Source organism: Corvus hawaiiensis, chromosome 5, assembly GCF_020740725.1.
Source record: "Corvus hawaiiensis isolate bCorHaw1 chromosome 5, bCorHaw1.pri.cur, whole genome shotgun sequence".
Classification (NCBI taxonomy): Eukaryota; Metazoa; Chordata; class Aves; order Passeriformes; family Corvidae; genus Corvus; species Corvus hawaiiensis.
In genome coordinates, this window is record NC_063217.1 from 5,908,242 (window position 1) to 5,930,030 (window position 21,789).

Here is a 21,789-nt window from a genome sequence, read left to right on the forward strand (position 1 = left end):
CTGAAATACTCAAATTGGCAGAGTATGACTGATTTCATCCAACTTCAGCAAAGCAAAATATACCCAAGCAGGACGTATGGAGATGGACACTTCAGGGGATGCAGTCTGTTGGAACCCAGAAGGGATGAGATGGAGGCATCCCAGCACCACCAACCCCAAAGCCACCCAGAGGGTGAGCAGGTGTGACCCCTCCTGGGGCAGGGAACGTCAGTGATGGGATCCAACAATGCTTGTGAGGTCATGGTGTCTCCAGGGTCAAAGGAAAACTCCATTGTGACACCGCTGAACTTCAGAACCCTGGAGGCCTTGGTGGAGGAAGGGGAGCCCAAGGGGGTTGGGGTTTTTTCTTGGAGGTGAAGGCACCCAACAATCATGCTGGGGGGCTGTTGCCCACTTCTACAGCTGCAGCCAGCCATGCTGGGGACACCTGGTCAGGAGAGGGACAAAGCCTGCCCTTTGTGAGCCCTTGAAGCCCAGCCCAGCTCCTGCTAAAGAGGTGAGCAAAAGATGGGGAAACTGAGGAGAAAAGGACATACTTTGTGGGTGTGCTGAGCAGAAGGAAACAGCATCCTTACCTCCCTGCATGGAAAGATGGGGAACATTTCAGAATTAAGGCAGGCAGGGATCTCCTCTTGGACTCAGAGGGTGGCTGAGCACACCTGAACTGTCCCCTTCAGATGCCGCCATTCTCTTCCTCTGATGAGCTGCAACATGAGGCAGCAGGGGATGCTCAGATGGAGTCCTCTGTCCCATGAATAGAGAGCAGCACCACACCAGGTCCACAGAGCAGTATTTAGTCTTTAAAAAACATCAAGCCTTGACCAGGTTTGGATGCATTTCACCAAAAAGACTAATCTTGCCTAATTTTGGATGCACACAAGGAGGATATCTCCCTCTGAGCTGATCCATCCTGACTTCCTGGCTCATTCAGCCCAGTTCATGTAACCAATCCAGGTATGTAGCTGGGGCTGAAATAAACCCAGAAAGCCCAGGTTTGGTGAGCTGAATCCAAGAGCCCAATTAGCTGCATGTGAGCCTAGTGCAGCCATTGGTTCAGAAATGAGGTTCTCTGCCACTACAGTGATGCAAATAGTGGTAGATGCTGCTTATGAGCCAGGAAGATGAGATCTCAGCTCCAGGAGGAGAGCCAGTCACAGACCTGTGTTCGCAGGCACCGTCGGAATGAGCTGAATTCCAAGTTATTTCTCTCTGCACACTGTTGGGCACCAGTGTGCAACTGGAGCCCAAGGATGCTCTGGCAAGGGTTGTGAGCTGCTGACAGCTCTGCACTGGTGTCAGGAAAGAGGAGAAGCCCTTCATCCTCACTGCATCTGATGCAAATTAATATTAGAATAAATAATGCAACAAGGAAAGAAACTATTTCCAGAAATGTGAAACTCTCATGTTCTCCTGTGCTTATATTAAAGGGATTACACTCCATTTCCTTCTTAATACAGCTAATGCTCTATGGGAAGCCCTCAGGCCAGGGATTAAAGCACTTATTCAATTAATTAGGAACAAACTTCTGCCTTAAAGTCAAACACACAAATATCAGTAAGCCCTTGAGAGTGTCTTCCTTCCCGGGCAGAGAAAATGGATCCTATTTCTGGTGTAAATGAAACCAAGCCTGCACTCTAGGATTACCACGAATAATATAAATTCAGAAGAATCACTTTTAAAATATCACAATTCTGTAACACAGCAGAGTGAAAGAAGGATAGTCCCATCATCTTGAACTCAGCACTGGAACTCCCATCATGGGGAGCCAGATCAGGTCCTACAAGGATAATATAAATGAGCTACAATTTTAGGATGTAACACTGGCAACCAGCTCCAAGCTGCAGGCACAGCAGTGTTTGGGAATATTTGAAGTTAGGGGTGAAATCCTGGCCCTGGTAAACATAAAAAAATAAAATGCTTATTCAGTAGGATCCGAATTTCACCTAAGGTGTCTGATTCATTACTGAGATAGGAGACAATTTCCAAAACCTGGCTCCAAATCCTAATCTTTCTTGAAGATAGCTTGATCCTTCCGTCTTCTCGCAGGCACAGCTCACATGAAATTAAAAGGCATTTTGCCAGAATAGTTTATGCAGGAACAGCCCACTGTTGCTGTTCAGTTTCCCATTCCTTCTTCCCAAATACCAACGGATGGGGCTGATAGTTGCCAGCACAATCTCAATTAGAAGTGGGTAGGAACCAAACTCCCAGCTCTCGCCTTCCTCTGCCTCCAAGAGAACTTATTTGCCTCCTCATTGCTAATGCAGAACTGGAGAAAGCTGTTCCCTGCATTGCTGCTCTCTTTAGCTGTCTGCACACCCCTGAGACAGAAGACAGTGCTGAAGACAGAATAAACACCTGCAGGAGGAAATTGGTCTGAAATAATTGGTTTATTTTCACAATAGTCCAGGGAGATGATGGCTCAGATTCCCAGACTCAGGAGCTTAAACCAGTCACGTGAATGGCAGCACCCCTGTTTCTCAAGGCAACGACAACTCCAAACATCCAGGGAGGTTTCCTGAGGGTGTTGGTGCTTTTGGCCTCTCCACATCATGGTACACACATGCACAGAAGCAAAGTACAAGTCAGCCAGGACCAGAAAGTCGAAGGCAGACAATTATGTGTTTTAGTAGCACCTTGGGAGAATTTGCCCGTGGGCCTAAATGTGTGATAGCTGAGCTCAGGTCCTTCAAAATCAGATAGGAAGAGTTTGAGTCAATGATCTTAATTATAGTGTAAAACAATGAGATTTATGTACCTGAGCTGTGCAGGTCCTTCCTGGAATCTTGCTGGTCATTCCCCCTGTGCACGGAGGGGTGAATTTCCCTCTGGAAAGTCAATCTCATAGCCTCAGTAAGACTGCAGTTGCATAGACGACATGATGCAGAGATAAATTTCACCTCAGTTTGGCCCTAATTTACCATTTTTGCTGTCTTTTTCCACCTGTGAAATGCAAGAGTTCTCTCTAAGCCTGTACTGCCCTTGTGCAAGGCGCTGCTCTGGGCACTGGCAGGGTTTGGGGGAACCAGCTCAGCTATTAACAATTCCAGGCACAAAAACACGGCCAAAGAAGACATACCTCCCTGTCATCCCAGCCCCTGACAAGTGCTCCTTGGGCCAGGAATAAGATTCATTGCCCCCATGAGGATGTTGAAAGAGGGAAGTGAGGGGTAAGCAGGACCCCCAGCACGAGGAAGAGGCAGGGTGTAATCTGGGAATCTCCATTCAGGTTATCACCACCAGGAGACAAAGTGCAAAGAGGGGACTCTTCTTCAAGGGACAGGTGTTGACAGCCCATTCTGTCAGCAGGAGGTCAGCACCCATTTGGGTCTAAAAACATGAACTTTCATGGCACTGCAGCAGTCCAGCATGGGCACGTTTCCCATGGAGTTGTTTCATCCTTCTCTCCTGTTTTCTTGGCAGATGGGTGGCGGCATTTGTGGTGTCTTGTGAGCAGAAACAAGCAGCATCCTTCAGCCTAAATCCAGTCCTGCTGCTCTCTTCCATCCACCTAAAGCACTTACAGGATTGAGCCCTCAAAGCCAAACCCCTTGTTACACAGACACTCCTCTGTGCAGAGGACAAGGGCAGCTGGTGAACTCAGTGGTGGTGTTCCAAATCTTTGGGCAGTTCCACTGTAACCTGCTAAAACAATCAACTGTTTGTCCCTGATTATCCCCCAAAAATCATCCATCAGCAGAGGATGGCTGAAATCTCATCACTGCCTATGTGATGCGTCCTGTGATATAAATCATGGCATATTTATGCACCTGTGTAAGGCAAATACATATAGGTTTTGTTGGAGAGCCTAAATCTGCTCCCTAATGCCATTGTTTAAACAGCCCTTTAACCACATCACTTTTCTCCTCGTTAGGTTAAGTTGCTGGAGGTGAAAAAGTCCTTCCAAAATGGTTTTCACTCACTCACTCAGTCCAAAGTAAACATGCCTCTGGGACCATTATGTGTATCAGGTATCCAAGGCTTTGTTAAGAGCTTGCCTGTTAGGTAAATTCTGCTCCTCTTTCTCCTTGGAAGAAACAGGTTAAAATTAGAGACAGGCTCACAGGAGTAAAGCAGAGCAGCTTTACAGAGAAATCGGAAAAACAGACAAAATTCAGAGCAGCTCACACAAGTGACCCAAGTCTCAGAGAGTCTCTTGATCTAAAGTAGCTCTGGCTACAATATGACATTGGCTTGATTTATGCCTGTCACTTGTGATCACATTCATGGCAGATCTCTTGGTCTGTGCTGGACATTTTCACCAGCAGTCAGCAAAGACACCCTAAAGAGCTGAGAGCCCGGAACAACAAGCACAGCCTTTGCTAACAATACATAAAGAGGAAATGTGCATTTTTAGCACATCATGAAAACTCTCCAGCTGTATGCCCACAGGCCTGGAGGAGCACCTGGGCTTTCCTTGAGCATCACCTCACATTACAACCACATCTGCTTCTTAAAGGCAAGTCTGGCAGGACAACCACCACTCCGAATCAGCTCATCCAGACCTCATCCACACCTGACCACAGTGAAGAGGAGCTTTTCCATTGATTGCTCCGAGGTTTGGGCTGGCTATGCCAGTGAGAGATTCCCTCACTGCAGTCATTAGAGCTGTTCAGCTCATCTAAACTTGTCGGGGAGAATAAAGCAACCACCTGCTTCCAGTGACAGGAAAAGTAAAGTGAGATCAAACACAAGCAGGAGGAGAGAATTTAAGCAATGCAAGAGGTGGCTGCATGTCATTTCAGAAGTCACCTTTTGTCTTTGATCTGTGCTTAGGAAGTGGGCACCTCCTGGATCAGATGGCCATTGGAGAAGTGTGCCACCGAAGCCATCCCACCTTGAAGTCTCAAGTGTTTGCTTTCCCCAGGGATCCTCCTTCTACTTCTGCTGCTGTGTAAATCATCTGCCCTTAGATTTCCTTTAGAAAAGCCAAATAATCCAGATTAGGGAGCAGGGACCAGGACTCATGTCCTCCCCTAACACCAGGATTGTTCACTGCACTGTATTGTACATGCACAGGTAGATCTCCTAGAGATCAGGGACTTATTATAAAAGCTGCTATGCAAACAAAAAAGCCCTGGCCCTGAAAAGCTTACAGTCTAAACATGAGACTCATCAAGACTTTGACTGGAAGTATTTTAAAGACAAAGCTCTTTGAGACAAAGCAAGCTACAGATCACACAGAAAATCTGTGTCAAAACCATGGATAAATCCCACTTTGCTGAATCCTCACTTCTCCTCTTAACAGCTCCTTGGAGCACTGCCTGGGTTTTGCTAACAAAGCATTCATTTTAGCAGCACACTTTGGGGGAATAAAACACTGTGCCATTTTCATGTGGCAAGAACATGCAGCAGCTTTCTAGAGGCCGAGATTCACAGCAGCCATGCATGCAGATATTGACCAACCCTGGGCATGCAGCAAAATAAACCCTCTGCATTTAGTTTGTTGATGCCTTCAGTGAGTGTTAACAAGTGGAAAAATCAGGGGGAAGAGAGAGCCTGGTCTCAGGTTACCCCATAAATTGGTTAAGGCTGCAGAGGGGATTACAGTGCCAGAGCCATCCTAAGCACGGAGATGTCATTACGGCAAAATCAAAGGTAACCATGGGGCTTGGCAGGTAACTGTCAACAGCCACGGGAAAGAGCCGGCCTGGGAAGGAGCTCCACGTCAGGATGAAATTCAGTCACCTTTATTTTCATTTCAGGTGAGGGGTCAAGCAGAAAAGCTATCCCCAGCGGCCTTTATTTACAGTTTTCAAGGGAGCGGCTGATGAAGCATTTAGAGGAAGAAGGATGAACCTGCTCGCCCCTCACTCAGGGAGACCAGCCTGATGACAGACAGAGGATGTTGTAATGGCACAGGAGCTGGGAAGGAGCCTTTTATGAATGAAATGGCTGTGGTGCTAATGAAGTCCCTCACAAAACTCCCAGTGACTTGAACAGGGCCAGGACTTCACTGTAATATTTGCAGGGAGCCCAAGGAAATTATCTTCCCACCAGGACACTTTCTGCAGCATAGGAACTCACTCCCACCAGTGGTAACAACACACAGCCCTGTAAGCAGATTTCAAGGCATTTCTTCAACTTTTTCCTTTTACTTTTCTTCTCTCCATCCTCCCTAGGCAACCAACCTGAATTTCTAGCAAGCCACTATATGATCATTTTTTCCTTCTAGACACATTGAAAATTTGCTATAAAAACCTTGCAAGGTTTTTGTATTTCTCTGGATCTCTTGCTGATGAATGAATACAGAAGCTATAAATGGTTTTGTGTTGTCAAGTCAGAGTAGCTACATCCATGTATGAAAAAATACCATGGACTGTTCTGTGTTCTGAGCTCACATCCACACGGCCCAGCCAGCACTCCCAGTGACAGACTGGTTCCATGGAAACTGCCCACTGGAGAAGTTTATAGCCTCTGAGCCATGCCTAGGGATGGGAGAGTACTGTAAATCCCAAAACATGCCTGGTACATGCTAATAACTGGACAGCACGGACAGTTGCAGGTCACTGGCTGGGCCCATGGCATGGTGCTGCTCAATGCAGCAGTGGAAATAGAACCACTGTGTATGTTCTGGGCATCCAGTGTTCTCCTGGGTTGCTATCAGGTGAATGGAAGATGACTTGCAGGGGAGTTTTAAGTCCTCACAGCTTCCAGCTGACCAGCACGGGGAGGAGTGTGTGATGGCATCCCACAGGAACCCCACAAGGCTCAGTTCCAGCTCCTCCACGGACTGTGGGATGCAGCCAGGCCTCCTGCCATTCCCAGAAATCCCCACCCAGACAATGAAACAGACAACAAAGAGCAAAATTCCTCCTTTTCCACTCAGGCACTGGAAACCTTCCTTCACCCTCCCTCCTCTTTAAAGACCTAAACCCAACCAGCAGCCAGTTTTGCAAGGGTTAACCAGCATGAAATGAATGTGGAGAGACAGTCCGGGACCGTAATCACTTATTATTTTCAGGTAATATGCTTTATCTCCGACTAATCTCCTCATCTGGAGAAACACTCACTGCAGACAAGAGTCACTGAGGTTATCTCTGATGATGGGGCTCCACGGGCTGCTGGCTGCGAGGGACTGAGGAGAGGCCAAGGAGAGGACTTCAATTATGGCCTGAACTATGCTCTGGTAGCTGAAAGGCCATTGTTTAATCTACTAGAAATCATCTATTTTAGCAGATAAAGGGATTACTTGGGTTTTCTTTTCCCCAAGAACAGCATGTTATTCCAACTACTAATGGAACATTCGGTATTTAATTAAAGAAAAAGCACGGGGAGAAGCAACACAGGCATCAACATCACTTCTGGGGAAATTCAAATTGATTGTCACCCTTTGATGCTGCTCAATCACCTCTATCTCACTCACCCTTCCTACAACCCAGATTAAATCATCTGGTTCTCTCCATCCTGAACATTTTATTTTTTTATTTCTAAGGGACCCCATCCAAACCTTTGGGACTATGCAATGTGAATTCACCACTCTGCAGGAATCTCCTGACTCATAAAGAGCCAGGTTACACTCTCCTTGTCAAGAGGAGAGTGTGGAAATTTGAGTTGGGTTTTGCCTCTTCCACACACTTGGTGCTGGTTGCTGTCTGTCAGGGCTCTGTCTGCCTGGCCCATTAGAGTGACCTGGTGACACAGGTCCCACAATTGGAAACTCAAAGTGGCTTCATTGCTCATGGATGAACTGGAACTGCTGCATGCAAAAATCTGCTCTTTGTCCCTTTTCCTTCCGAGTTCCCTTGTCTTTGCCATCTCCCATTTTCAGAGAGGTTTGCCCTTTATTTTTTGCCCCGCAGACTAATGACCACTAAGGGCAGTTACAAGTCATTCTCAAGTGCTTCTGTGTGCTCAGCAAATACAGGTTCCTTTTTTTTATGTCCTCCACCCCTTTGATCCATGGACTGTGGACCCAAAGGGTCCGTGGGGGAGTATTAAGAAGTAGCTGCTTACAGAGGCAGGTGCAATGGAAGGGTCCACACCTCTATTGAGAAAATTGCACACCAACAACAAAAAAATCCAAACGAAAAGCAATAAACTCATTTCTGTTAACATCTGGATCTTAATCCTCTTCCCTTTACCAGAATAAAGAACAGGGTGTCTTGGAAGAGATTAGCCATCCAGGCAACAGTCAGACCTTCCTCACAGAAATGACTTTTTGCACATCCTCCTGCTGACTGTCCCAGTCCTGGCACGGTCCCACAGTCAGTGACACTTCATTGCAAACCCCAGCTGTCTTTTTTTGTTTCACCTTCCCGACCATTCTTTTCTTTGCACACAAAGCAAGGACAGGGACCAACTGAGTAGCCTGATTTTTGCTTCCATCCTTTCACTGTGTCTTTTCATGGCTGTTTCAGTTGATCTACGCCCACATGTGCCAGCTACATCCTCCTTCAGATCTCTGTGAGGGATCTGCTGCTGACCTGTGTGGTAAAATGTCTCAGATAAACAGGGCTGTCCATCTTGTCCACCCGGCTGCTGCCTGTCTATGTAGTTCTCATCCTTTCTCCCTTTCCTCCTGGCCTTTGCCTGGCTCATGCCAATGTTTGATCTGCATCACTCATCATGGGACACAGCAACCTGACTCTGCACATCTGATGAGCCGGCACCACCACTGGAGATGAGATCATCTTCAGGTTTTTGATCTTCTGTCTTTGCCCCAAGTCTTTGGTGACTCCAACTCCATCCTTCACTTTCTACAGGCAGCTCCAGAAGTTACTGTGAATTATCAAGTCACCCTGTCTGCTACCAGTCATTGTGTTGAACCAGTTGTTCAGCTTGTTCTTGACCAGGACTGCTGACCTCACCTCTTCATAATGTTTTTCAGCAGCTTCTTAGACATATCATATAGCCCTAGGACACTCCACACACCTATTGCAACATACCGGGTCAAATGACTTTTTGAAGTTGTGCAACTGAAGAGCCGAAGTGCTTCTTGATATCTCTGAACTTGCCAGGGATCAGCCTCTTGCACTGGTTTTGCTGTACTCTCCCTCTTGCTTTGTGGAAATGAATCTACCTTCTCAATCCTCCAGCAAGGAACACAGTGAGGAATTTGCTTGGGTATCAGGAAACATACAAAATTTGGAAGGTCCCTTGTGGGAACTCATCTAATAGGAACACTTTTCCTTGTTTAAGGGATCTTTTCTTTCCTGATAACATGCAGGTGCCTTGTTGGGCCAGTGACCCATGCCACAACCACATGGATCCATCCTCAGCCCCTCAGAATTCTCAGTCTCCTCACCTTTCACAGAATTATAGAATGGTTTGGGTTGGAAGGGACCTTTAAGATCATCCAATATCAACCCCCCTACCATGGGCAGGGACACCTTCCACTAGACCAGGTTGCTCAGAGCCCCATCCAACCTGGCCTTGAACACTTCCAGGGATGAGGCAGCCACAGCTTTCCTGGGCAGCCTGTGTCAGTGCCTTACAACCCTCACAGCAAGGGATTTCTTCCTAATATGCAATCTAAACCTGCCCTCTGTCACTTGAAAGCCCCTTGCCTTGTCATGACACACCCTTGTAAAAAGTCCCTCTCCAGCTTTCTTGTAGGCTCCCTTCAGGTACTGAAAGGCTGCAATAAGGTCACCTCAGAGCCTTCTTCTCTCCAGGATGAACAATTCCAATTCTCTCAGCATTCTTTGCACCTCTGCTAGCAAGATCTTCTTTCCAACCTGCTTCTGAAGCATTATAATTTCACAAACACTGCAAATATTTAAATCTCTTTATGGGTCATCTTTAAAAAACTGTGGAAATATTTCCCCCATCTCTTCAGCCTGTCCTTCTCTGAAAGTCAAGAGCTTTCTTCAACATTAATGCTGTGGAGGATACACTAGTTCTTCTTCCATAATGTCGAATATAAAAATCCATCCTGACTTGAACTTTCACAGGAATGTTTTAACACTGCCTTGTTTTTAAACCAATTCTCCTTGACTACCCTTGATATTTTCACTTTTGCTCCACGTCTGCCTGCTCAGGATAAATCTTTTCACCAATGCATCCTGCTGAGCACTGACCAGGTGGAGAATGTCTTCCAACACTCAGGCTCAGTGGCTGCCTGCTTTCTTTCTCACCAAGCAGTGTTAAATAAATGTTGTTGAGACAGGTGATGAGACTATGGCCGCAGAAGACCCCAGGGGAAACACAAGTCTTGTTCTTCCCCTCCTTGCTAATTTTGGTCTTCCTAAATGCCAATCAGAGCTTCTCAGCTCTGTTGACTGCTTAGTTTGCACTTGCACTTCTTTTTGCTTATGTAGAGTCTGTAGAGCTTCATGAAAGCCTGCAGGCACTCACCATATCTGTCCTGGTTGGCATTGCCTTTGCCAGTCTTTGACATGTGCCAGTCAGTCACAAACATCAGTCACTGGGCACGAGTGGTTCACTCCCAAGGTCAGGCTTAGGCATGCCTTGACTGGGAGCAAGATCACCTGAAATTCTTCAAAGAAATCAAGGAAGTTCTTCCTTGGCATCTGTTCTAGGAGCCCACAGAGCTGTGAGCATCAGGGAACCTGTTCCACAGCCCTGAACAGAAAGGCTGATTTCTGTAAGGTGACAAATCTTGAGTTTACAGGGGTTTTCTTTTTATGAGTGTGATTCCTGCTGATGCCTCTCTTGCATTTTGCATTACTGCCTTAAAACAAGGTTTTCCCATATGACATTGCTCCCTTGTCTGTCTACCTGATTTTCAAAAGCACACAGTATTGTGCTGGTACATCTCTAACTGCCTCATAAACAGTGGGATTTTACCCAAAGTGATCTCAGATTCCTGTTTCTGCTGGCCAAAGCTTACATTAGCAGCAATCCTTTTGCTGGACCACTTCCCCTCACCAGACACTGACCGAGTTGGAGATACCAGATAGCATCTACGTGGCCAAGAAGAGTGAACAGATTTCAAAATGTTTCTTTACAGTAGCCTTAAAGTGTCACTGTGGTCAGCTACCTCTGTGTGATCAGCTGAATTGAGCCCCTTCCCTCTGTCCTGCTTCAGTTCTGGCCCCTGATTCCTGCTCTGACTTTGTCTTTATCCTCACGCTCCAGCTCTTGCATAGATATTTATAGACTACAAACAAGTCACCCATAATATGCCCTTCCTGTAAGTAATTAAAGAGAGTTCCTTGAGAAGCTTCAAGGCATAGCTGCACATTGTGTGGTTGTATCTGCTCACAAACGTGGTCCCAGTTTTCGTTTAAATCCCATAGGGTATTTGTATTGTATTTAACTGGATAATAAACAACTTCATCCCTCTTATTTTACCCTGCTACTCATGATTTTATAGGTGCCATCACAATTTCATACAGCATCAATATGGAGTTATAATTTCTTATTCCTGTGCCTCATTCACTCCAAAAGCCACAACAAGGAATAGGTGATTATTCTGAAGAACTACAATAACCTTTTAAAAAATTATTCATTTTTGAGGGAGACTCCATCACCTCTTCAGTATCAGCTTTTTTTCCTAAATATGTCCTTTTGCTTTTCCATATCAAAGACACCCTGCCCACTTGCCCCCCATTTCCAGGTAGAGGTAGCTCTGTGTCAGTGAACTGTTCTCTTCCTTATTTAACACTCCATAGCCTCAGTTTTAGACTCCTTCACATTCAGTAGACAACGATTCTTTATTTTCCCCCTAAATTGATGACAGAAATGGAATAATGAACCAATTTCCACAAAACTTCCCTGAGATTCAAGGATTCATTTTTCACCGTGACATTCTGAGATCTTGGTTCAACCAGTTGGATCCACTTAATTTGAACCATGGTGATTTCATACCAGTTTGTAAAGTCCGCCTCCAAGACGGAACTAATCACGTACTTTCAGAAATCAGTCACACAAGAGTTGTTCCAACAGCAAATTAATTTAACAAGGTCTATTTTCTATCTACACACACTCATTGGCATTGGGTCATTGTCTTCCTTTAAGAAGGAAATTAATAATTAATTAAGACATTCACCTACCCATTTCTTCCTTTTACAGTGATAGGCTGCCAGTTATAGCATCACCCAAATCATTTGCCCTAATCCTTTTCAATAAGGAGCCAGTATCAGCTTTCTTAGTGCTCTGAAATCCTCCCAGTGTCCCAAAATGAAAAGCCAGTATTAATGGCCCACACAGTATGTTCCTGGTTCAGGGAGTTCAGAAACCCTTGGCTGTGAATTACTGGGACTGGCTCATCATAAAATATTTCATTTATGTGGTTGCTATTTAACATAATCCCTAGTTATTAATGGAGCCCAAAACGCTCTTTCACCAGCACCTGAAACTAACATACTATCTGATTTTTTCTGCCCCAGACAAACATGGAAAAGAAATACTAATTTAATACTCTTCTGTTTCCTTGTGGTGATAGTGATGGTAGCCACTGTCTTTATTTACTAATAGTTTTGATTATTTTTACCTTAGCTGACCATAAATTTATGTTTTTCTGTTCCTATTACTCGTTCCAGGGTGGAGGTAGCTTATTCAGATGAATTAGGACCAAAAGAGATTGGCCTTTACCTTGTCCTATAGGAGTGATCACTATAGAGTAACCAGCCCAGAGCACCAAGCTCTATTTCAAATATTCCATTACACATAAAAAACATTTTAAAAGCATGGAGATGCTTTACTTCAGCCCAGGCCAACTTCTTGCTTTAAGCAAGAAGCCCCTTGCTTGACACTCCTCCCAGAAATGACACAACCCAATAGTACCAAGTCAGGCACACATCATTGCCAAGTGGACTTTTTTACTGCTGCAAAAATAAAACGAGAAAGGATTAAACTCATGGCACCAAAGTGAGGATTTTGAAATACTTTTTATGAATCTTAAGCCCAAGGAGAGGCTGGGGGAATGCAGGGGGATGAGAACTTCTGCAAACGTGTCCCCAAACCCCTGGAGCATGTGCCTAATCCAGCCACAAACAAGTGACTTCCTTCTGTCTCCCACCAGGTTCCTTTCCCCCCCAAAACACAAAAGTCAGGCTTCTTTCCCAGTTTTGGTAAAATCACTTCTGATACACAGAGTTACTAAAGCCTGGCCACATCCCTCAGTCCCTCAAAACTCTGAAATTCCCACTTGCAACTGTCTCACTCCCAAGGTGTCTATTTAATCCCACTTTTATTAGGAGCACAGCTCCGGGTAGTTTACAGGGGTTACAAACAATGAAGCTTTTATCAAAACTTCAGCTAATCAGTCACTAACAAGCTCTCACTCAGGAAGGGGCTAGGCAGGCCCAGGCTAAAACTAACCTGAGGGGATAAGAAAAAGGGGGGAAAAAAGGATTGGGAAGAGGGCGTTCTTCTCAAACTGGATTAGTGCCCCAGTCAGCCACAGAAACACTTGTGCGAGCACAGCAGCCACAAAAAACAGCGAGAAGTGGACACAGAGCAGAACTGCTCCTTTCAGCCACGGTGTTTTCTCCCAGCAGCCTAAAGTGCTGCAGCAACTACAGCTTGAGACGAGCTATGGTTTATTCCTTGCTTTGTGGCCATGTCCAGGGGCTCCATGACACTCAGCAGCATGGAAATGCACTCAGAAAATATTAATATAAATATTCCAAAACGTTAGCCCTCAGTCTGCAGCCTGCAAAGTTCAGCAGAGGCCGTGAACTTGAAACAAAACCAAACCAAGCCTATTGTTGGTAGTCTGAACATCATGAGATGAGAACACCTCCCTAGGAAATGTTGTAGAGCCTGAAAAATCAAGAAAAGGTTTGAAAACCTTTGATGTTATCATAAGGTAAGTTGGCAAAATTAGATGCCCAGAACTTCAGTCCAGTAGATGACTAGATACAGAGAGGGAGGAATATACATCACTCTCCTTAGGTAGGGGATAAAAATTACTTTAACCTGTGTACACATACACAGAACACCCTTCTCAAATTCACAGCAGTGAAACATCTATTGCACACCATCATATATTTTCTGTTAGCCATTTGCAGGAAAAATCGGGGGTTGAGTGAAAAAAAGAGATGTTCTTAAAGCATATTAATAGGTGTAAAGTACCCAAAATAGGGAGGAATATGCTTGGCTCTAAGGAAGGGAGTGATACTAGATTTTAAATTTAATTTGAGCTGCTCTTAGTCAATTCCTTATTGTTCTTGAGGGTGGAGACACTGGAGTACTTCAAGAGAAAAGATAGTTTTTCCATCTTGCCTCTGAGGATGACGAACTCATTCCCAATTTCACCTATCACTCTGGAGAAATTTGTAGAAGAGTTCTTAATGAGCAGATTGTATGTGGACCATAGATTTACCACCTTGCTCTTGCCAGCCCTGGGGAAAAAGTGAGACTTAGATTGCAAATGCAGCCAAAACAAACCAAACCTGTGGTTCCTCCTTCACTGCAGAAATTTGGAGCCATTGAAGGGATCCTGGTTTCTCTATCTTCCTGGTAAAGCCAAGAGCAGCCAATATGGGCTCTTATGTTCCGCTCCACCACCACATACCCTGTGCCTAAAGCCCAGCATCCTTGGGAAATGGAGAGAGATCCAGCTGGGTGCAGGTATCTGTCCCCACTGCTGGGCTGGGCGCTCAGGTCTGAGGCATTTCCAGGTTTCCGTGTTCAGCTGCACACATCTGAGATCCACAGCAGGAAAGTGAAGCCTGTACCTACATGTTCAGAGGAGCAGGGCCTCAGAGGCAAAGCCAGTGTCTTCCTACAGGGGGAAAGTGCTGCTGCATGCACAACAAGGACAGGCACAGCACCCAAGCCAACAGTGGGGACAGCACCAGGCAAAGATGGGGAGGACCTTGCTCTCCCTCAGCACTTGGGAAGCCTTGAAACACCTTCTAAGGCAGCTGGCTGGAGAAGTTTGCACTTAATCACAGCTGGCTGGGGATACAGCTCAGCCCAGCTCGAGGTGCCACGGGCTCCTCTACTGAGCACACCTCACTGCCCACTCACAGAGACAACAAAGCTGCTGAAACCCACCCCTAAATCTGCTCCCAGTGATGGACAGTAGCCTCAGACTCTTACCTTGAAACTGATTTCAGTTTTGTGTTTCATCATCTCTTGCCAGCTCCCCGGTGCTTTCTGCAAGGCAAACGTCTCCCAGAGCTCTCTGGAAAAAAAGCAGCACTTAGAAAGCAGAGAGGCAGAGTGCTGGATCTCTTCATGCTCTCCTCATGCCTTGGCAGAAGGGAACAGCAACAGGTCTGTACTGAGAGCTGATGATGTTTCAAGGCAACACTGCACGCTACTTGCAGGATAAATGCATTAAGAAAATTAAATGTTTTTACAGCCGTCACACCATCAAAGCTTTATTCTCTCCACTCTTTAAATTAAGTGTTGGTTTGCATATCCATGCCATCCCAGCTGTGTAATAACCTCTCTAAAGCTATTTTTGTTTCACATTCCTTACTATTCAGTAAAGCAAGCTGGAGTTTTCTGAGGACACGTATTTTTATTAGAGCTAATTCAGCATTATTTTCTAAGCCGTTTCCTTTGTTGGAGGCAGAGAAATCAGCTAAAGGAAGCTCGAAGGCAGCACCCCTGCCTGTGAGGGAAACTGCCTTCCCCGCCTCGCCATAGCCGGGCTGTTCCTCTAGATGGCTCTGCCTTTGCCCAAAAACATCAAATCCCTGGAGCAAAAACCTCAATTTCGAGAGATACGGCGATCCCACTGACTGCTCCTCTCCCTCCTGCAACGATCGAGGGGGTTTTGATAAACACAGATTTGTTGTAATTTCAGAGGATAATATTTTCGGCTTAGCTCTTCAAACTCAGAGGAAAATTGCTTTTTAAAACTCTGCCTGTTTGTTGTCCTTTAAATGTCCTTTCTAGCTGTGATTTCCCCATAAAGTGCTTGGTTTGGATGCCTGTTGTCCCGTCAGACTTCAAACCGGCATTTTCCAGCGCGACCCTGCTCTAAAAAAGATGAGGAGCTGTTATAAATCTTAAGGGCAAGGAAGCTGAGAAGGGAAAAGGCACCTTGCGAAACGTAATGTAAACTTTTCTCCTGCTGTTCTGGGTATCCAAATACACACTGGAAGGTCTTTCCCCATGGGATCCAAAATAAAATCAGCAACAGTGACGGAAACAAAGTAACAACAGAAGAATGAAAAAACACGTGCACACACAAAAACCCAACAAAACAAAACAAAAAAACAACAAACCCCCCAAACACCTCTCCTTATGATTAAAGGAGAAAACCCCAAATGCTAGTTCTTTAAGACAGTCATCTTTAAGTTATTCTCTGTCTCAAAAAATGTTTGTTCACTTGTTTTAAAACGAAATACAAAGTCGAAAATCCTTCGGCTATTATATCCCTGCTTAGATCACACGGGATGAAAATTTGGGATTGGAGACAATTCGGGAAAGCTTCACTGGTTTACATGTGTTTTTATAACTATTTTATGAAAGGCATAAAACGCAAAGGCTTCTCCCAGACACTCCTCTGCCCCAAATCCTGTTGTCAGACCAAGACACCCGGCGCTTGCAGAGAGCGCTTCGTGTATACACCAGGAAAGGGCATTTTTGGGCATTTTTACCAGCAGAAAACTGAATAACAACCCCATTTAAGAACGGGGGATGAAATGTACGACCTATGTATCTGGTAAGCGACCGAAAAAGACTCTCTAAATCCTCCCGCACCACTGACCGTATTTTTGTTGTTACACGTGTGCTTTGCCCCGGACCAGAAGATTTGCCGGAGCTGGTCCCTGTGTACATCCCGGCTGTCGGGATCGTTACGAACACCGAGAGCTTTTTCTCTGCACAAGGATGCGCTTTTCCTGAGGCTGCCCCAGAGTACTAAGGCGAAAATAACTTTTATTCACTAAATCTCGCCCCGCGCCCGCCAGCCCGCTCCGCCCGCGGTACGAGCGAACACGCCGGTGGTGTTCGTTTCTTTAATTTCGGGCAATTCCTTATCCAAAGCTAATGAACTGCGGCCTCAGCCCTGGCTGCTGAGCGACGGGCGGCAAAACTACACTTCAGGAAGAGAGTTTAAGCGAATTCCACCCTTCGCGTTCCCGTCGGGGGAACCGCAGCGATGCTCATCCCTCTCCGACCTCTGCGTCGGGGCCGAAGGGATCGGGGGCGATCGCATCCGTGGGAAAGCGGGATCGCATCCCTGAGCCTTGAGGCAGCGCGGACAGCTCCGGGGAGGGGGCGGCCGGTGCGGAGGCGACCGGGCAGCGCCGGGAGAGACCCCCAGGACGGGGAGGGGGGGGATGGGCACGGCCCGAGGGGTGGGTCCGGCGCGGGGATTCTGCCCCCGCGCTGCCGGGAGCCAAATCCCTGGCGCCTCCCGCAGCTCCCCCGCCTGTACCTCCCCCATCGCCGCTCTCGGGGCCCGGCCTTGCCCCCCTCCGCCTCCCTGCCCGCCGCCGAGCCGCGCTACTGGCTGCTCCCTGCGCGCCGCCGCCGCCCGCCCAGCCCCGGCCCCGGCCGCGGGCGGGGAGTCCGGGCGCACGGCAGCGCCTATAAGGGCGCCGCGCCGCAGCCCCCCGGGAGTTTTTGGTCTGGGGCCACCGGGGCCGCGGGGCGGGGGGTGTCGCCGGGAGAGGACGGGAGCGGGGGGGAGCGCCGGCCGCCCTGCATGGCCAGGGATTATGAGCGCCGGTGAGTTGCAGCAGGCGCAGCCCAGAGCCTCGGCGCCGGCGGCCGCCCCCGCGCCCCCGCAGCCCCGCAGCGCCCAGGAAGCCCCCGACATGGCCGTGTACTGCAGCGAGAACTTCAGCGTCTACCCCCAGCCCAGCCTCCACCCGCCCGGCGCCGCCGCCGCCGCCGCCGCGGCCGCCGCTGCCGCCGCCGCCGCCGCCGCCTCCTCCGGGCAGCGGGCGGGCGGGTACGCGCTGGGGGACTACGGGGCTCCCGCCAACGCCGGGTACCTGTGGGGCATGAACAGCCCCGCGCCCTACCTGCAGGGCCCGCCCGGCGCCGCCGCCGCCGCCGCCGCCGCCGCGCCCTTCCTGCCGCCCGCCTCGTACGGCTGCTCGCGGGGCGGGCAGCTCGTGGGCTCGCCCCCGGCGCCCGGCTCGCCGTCGGCGGGCGGCGCGGAGCTGAGCTGGCTCAGCCTGGCCAGCCAGGAGGAGCTGCTGAAGCTGGTGCGGCCGCCCTACTCGTACTCGGCGCTGATCGCCATGGCCATCCAGAGCGCGCCCGAGAGGAAGCTCACCCTCAGCCACATCTACCAGTACGTGGCCGAGAACTTCCCCTTCTACAAGCGCAGCAAGGCCGGGTGGCAGAACAGCATCCGCCACAACCTCAGCCTGAACGACTGCTTCCGCAAGGTGCCCCGCGACGAGGACGACCCCGGTGAGGTGCCGCGCCGGGCGGGAGGGATGGCGGGGCAGCGGGGACCGGCGGGCGCGGACACCGGCACCACCGTGACAGAGGGGCGGCAGCGTCCCCGTGGCCGGCGGGTCCCTTATCCCTTTCTAGTCGGGCGCTGTCCTGACACCGCGCTCCCCGTCCCCTCGGGGCCAGCGCTATGATGAGACCGCGCTTCTCCATCCCTTCTAGTCGGATGCTGTCATAAGACCACGCTCCCCGTTCCCTCGGGGCCAGCGCTGTGAGGAGACCGCGCTTCCCCGTCCCCCGCGCTCTGTGATGTGACCATCCCCTTTCGCCCCAGCCCGGCCCGGCGCTGTCCCGCGGGAGGTGTAGGCGGGGTCCGGCCGGCCCCAGCCCTCGCCCCCTCCCCGAGCAGCCCGGGAGCGCCGGTTGTGCAAGGCCCGGCTCCTTCGGCCGTGATTCACGGCTCCCCTCCCTGGCCGCCGCTGTCCGGCCCGGCCCCAGGGCACAGCCGGTGCCCGGGAGTGGGCGGAGGCGCGCCCGGGCAGCGCTGGTCCGGCCCGGCGGGGCCGGGACGTGCCGGGCTGGAGCCCGCTCGGGACATTGCGGGGTCACTGCGCCCGTCTCGGCCGTGGGCAGGAGGCGAGTGGGGACAGCTGATGCCTCCACAGCACCTCGCACCAAGTCTTGTGCGAGGGGCAGCTTGTCTGCAGCCCCCGCAGTTCAATGCTGCAGGTCTGCTGTCCCCTCGGTGTGCCTGAGTGTGCCAGCCCACCTCTCCATCAGCTCTTCTGAGAGCCATGGCCCGGGCACTGCCTTGTCACCCACTGCTGAGCTGGCTGTGAGGCAGCCAGAGCCAGGGGAGCCCCTCTTCACATTCTCTTTAGCCAGGTCTGACGTAGAGGTGCAGATCTGTTTATGCTTTGAGATAGGGAAGTTCTCCTCTTCTCTGTGGCCTCAAGGTTCACTTGGGCATCGGAGGGATGGAGGAGGAAATATCCTGGAAACAGGTTTTGGATCCATGTACTGGATAACAGAGGGAGGAAGAACAGGTGCAGGAGAGATGTGGGTTCTGTGCCAGCTGGACAAAGACACGGATGCTGCTTATCTGTCAGCAGTGGGGTTGTCCAGACGCTGACTTTCTCTCTTGTGTCTCCTGTTTTCCACCAGGGAAGGGAAACTACTGGACCTTAGATCCCAACTGTGAGAAGATGTTTGACAACGGGAACTTCCGTCGCAAACGCAAGCGGCGCTCTGAGCCCAACGCGCCCGCGACCGCCTCAGCAGCCTCCTCTCTGGGGGGCCTGAAGGCTGAGGAAGAGCGACCCATCCCAGCCACAGGCAAACCATGTGGAAACAGCCCACCCCCAGAGCTGGACCCCTCACCTTCTGCCAGGGACCATCCCAAAAGCTCCTCTCCCTCCAGTATCATTTCATCCACCCCTAGCTGCCTCAGCACCTTCTTCAGCGGCATGAGCTCCCTGAGCGGCGGAGGCAGCCGGCTGACAGGGGGTCTCAGCAGTGACCTGCATCACAGGAACTTCTCTGCTGGACAGCTGAGCAGTGGCACTTTCACCCCTTCCAGCAGCTCTTCTCAGGAGGTGCCTTCCCCAGACCAGCTGCAGCGGGTCGCAGGACCTTCCCCTGCCTACTACAGCTCCTTCCACCCCAGCAGCGGCAGCCAGGGAGCCCAGTACAACCACTACTACAACTTCACTGTCAACAGCCTCATCTACACACGGGATGGGACAGAGGTGTAGGATGCTGGGGCAGCCAGCCGGCCAGTGCTGCAAAGGGAATGGGAGTTGGACCATGCGCTTTTGCAAACAGCATTTCAACGTGGAGTCTTCCCAGGAGTTCTTCCAGGAAAATGGATCTTCTCACCTTTCAAAATAAGAACACCCCTTAAGCACCAGCAGAAGGCAGATGCAAAGTTTTTTTCCCCATCGTGGAAAACATTAGGTGGTGTAGATGTTTTGCCATCTAAATTCTGCAGGCGTGAACTGAATTAATGTTTTCAGAGGTTTCTAATCCTGAATGTAGAACAAGAAGTTTCAAAACCATAGCCATAAAGTGGTATTGGCAAGAGCCAAGCGTAGACATCCAGTGAGTCTTAGAAGAGAACAGGAAAACAAAAATGAAGAGATTTCTTATGAAGTGCCTTGTACAATGTATTAAAAAACTCTTCTGCCAGCAATTGCGTCTGTAAGCCCTTGCTTGTGCCCTGATCCTGCAATATGCAACGCACAGGGGGATACCCTGTATAAACACCCACCCAAAACCTCCTCAAACTCGCAGAGGGTCTTCCTGTGTCTGGCATATTGTACAGCAGGGCCGTGTCTTGTAAAACCATCTTCTTTCCCTGAGCTTAGTACCAAAGATAACTCTAGCCATGCAGCTTTAGCACAAGAATAAACACTGGGGTATTTTTATACATATTTGTACGTAATGTATCTCTTCTGTACATACGTTTCTATGTGGTTTTGTATTTGTAAATTATGCTCTGGAGCTGTACTTATTTATAATGTGTTTTAAACTTTGTTAAAGTTTATTTTACTTTGTTTCCCCCCTTTTTGTTGTTTTATTTGTTTTGAATTTTTTGTTGGTTTTGTTTTTGTTTTTAGTGTATTACTGAAACTTTTCAGGCTGAACAGCTGTTGGGAATAAAATATTAACAATTGTTAGATATTGGCCTGGTTGTTCATCAGTATGTTTGAGGTATTTTAAAACTCTGTGGGAGACAGGTTTTTCTTTCACATCGTTTGGGGTAAAAGGTGTAAAAATTTACGAACAATTTTATCTGCGCAGTAGGATGGAAAAAAAACCCTGCTCTGCACCAAAAGGAGACTCATCTGAGCTGGTTTGCAGTTTCTTGGAGTCTCACTGTGCAGTGTGGGCGCTCTTGCGTTTTTGTTTGTTTGTTTTTCTCAACGGTCTGAATTACAACTGTCCTTTTTCAGCCTGATTTGGTAAAAAAAATAAAAACTTGCAACAGTAAAAGAGGCGGGACTGGTTTCAGCACGGTGCCAGCTAGCAGGAGGCTCAGTCCGTTTTGCAAATCAGTTTGTCTAATGGGATTGCACCTGCTTACACTGTGGGCCAGTGAAGAGGTGGGACCAGTCAGCTAGAGGGCCAGGCAGCGCTTCTGAGAACCCTTCCTGATTTCCTGCTGCTGGGAAAGGAGAATCCGTCCTCCAGTAGCCATTATGCTAAACAATCAACCCCTCATTCCTGCCGTGTTCACGAGCTGTTTGTCCGGGGCCGTGTGCGGTTAGAGCATAAATGTAAGTGTCTTCATGAGGAATGTAGCATCAATAATGAAGTTAAGCACGAAATTGCAGCTGTTTAACATACAGGCATCTGCCGTGATTTAAGGCCATCCCTGCAGGCTATTCAGAACACAAAATAGTTGGCAGCGCCTCCGCACTGGCTACCTGCAGAACATACAGGGCAGTGATGCAAGACAAACCGCTGGCCTGATCCAAAATATAATGAAGCCATGACGAAACATCAGATGACTTCCATGTGCTTGGGATCGGGACCAAGTACTTGCCCCAGCACTGGCCA

General features: G+C 48.8%; 2 protein-coding genes across 8 annotated transcripts in view; one reads left to right on the top strand and one right to left on the bottom strand.

Annotated features, from left to right (window-relative positions):
* Positions 1 to 17,942, bottom strand: part of LOC125326441 — a 26,332-nt gene extending 8,390 nt beyond the window's left edge. For 2 of the 7 annotated variants that reach the window (XM_048304697.1, XM_048304698.1), the window contains exons 1-3: positions 17,847 to 17,942; positions 14,959 to 15,043; positions 576 to 704 (exon numbers count right to left, since the gene is read on the bottom strand). In XM_048304697.1, coding sequence (XP_048160654.1) covers positions 576 to 585 — 10 coding nt within the window. In that variant the 5' untranslated portion in view covers positions 586 to 704; positions 14,959 to 15,043; positions 17,847 to 17,942. Of the gene's footprint in view, positions 1 to 575; positions 9,288 to 14,136; positions 14,256 to 14,958; positions 16,058 to 16,582; positions 17,145 to 17,846 lie in introns of those variants that run through there. The other 5 variants (XM_048304702.1, XM_048304700.1, XM_048304703.1 and 2 more) reach the window with 5 other exon arrangements.
* Positions 17,459 to 20,908, top strand: FOXI3 (forkhead box I3). Its single transcript, XM_048304695.1, has 2 exons — positions 17,459 to 18,243; positions 19,393 to 20,908. Exons 1-2 carry the CDS (start codon positions 17,538 to 17,540, stop codon positions 19,980 to 19,982), a joined length of 1,296 nt encoding a protein of 431 aa, XP_048160652.1. The 5' UTR covers positions 17,459 to 17,537; the 3' UTR covers positions 19,983 to 20,908.
* Positions 20,909 to 21,789: the final 881 nt, after the last annotated feature.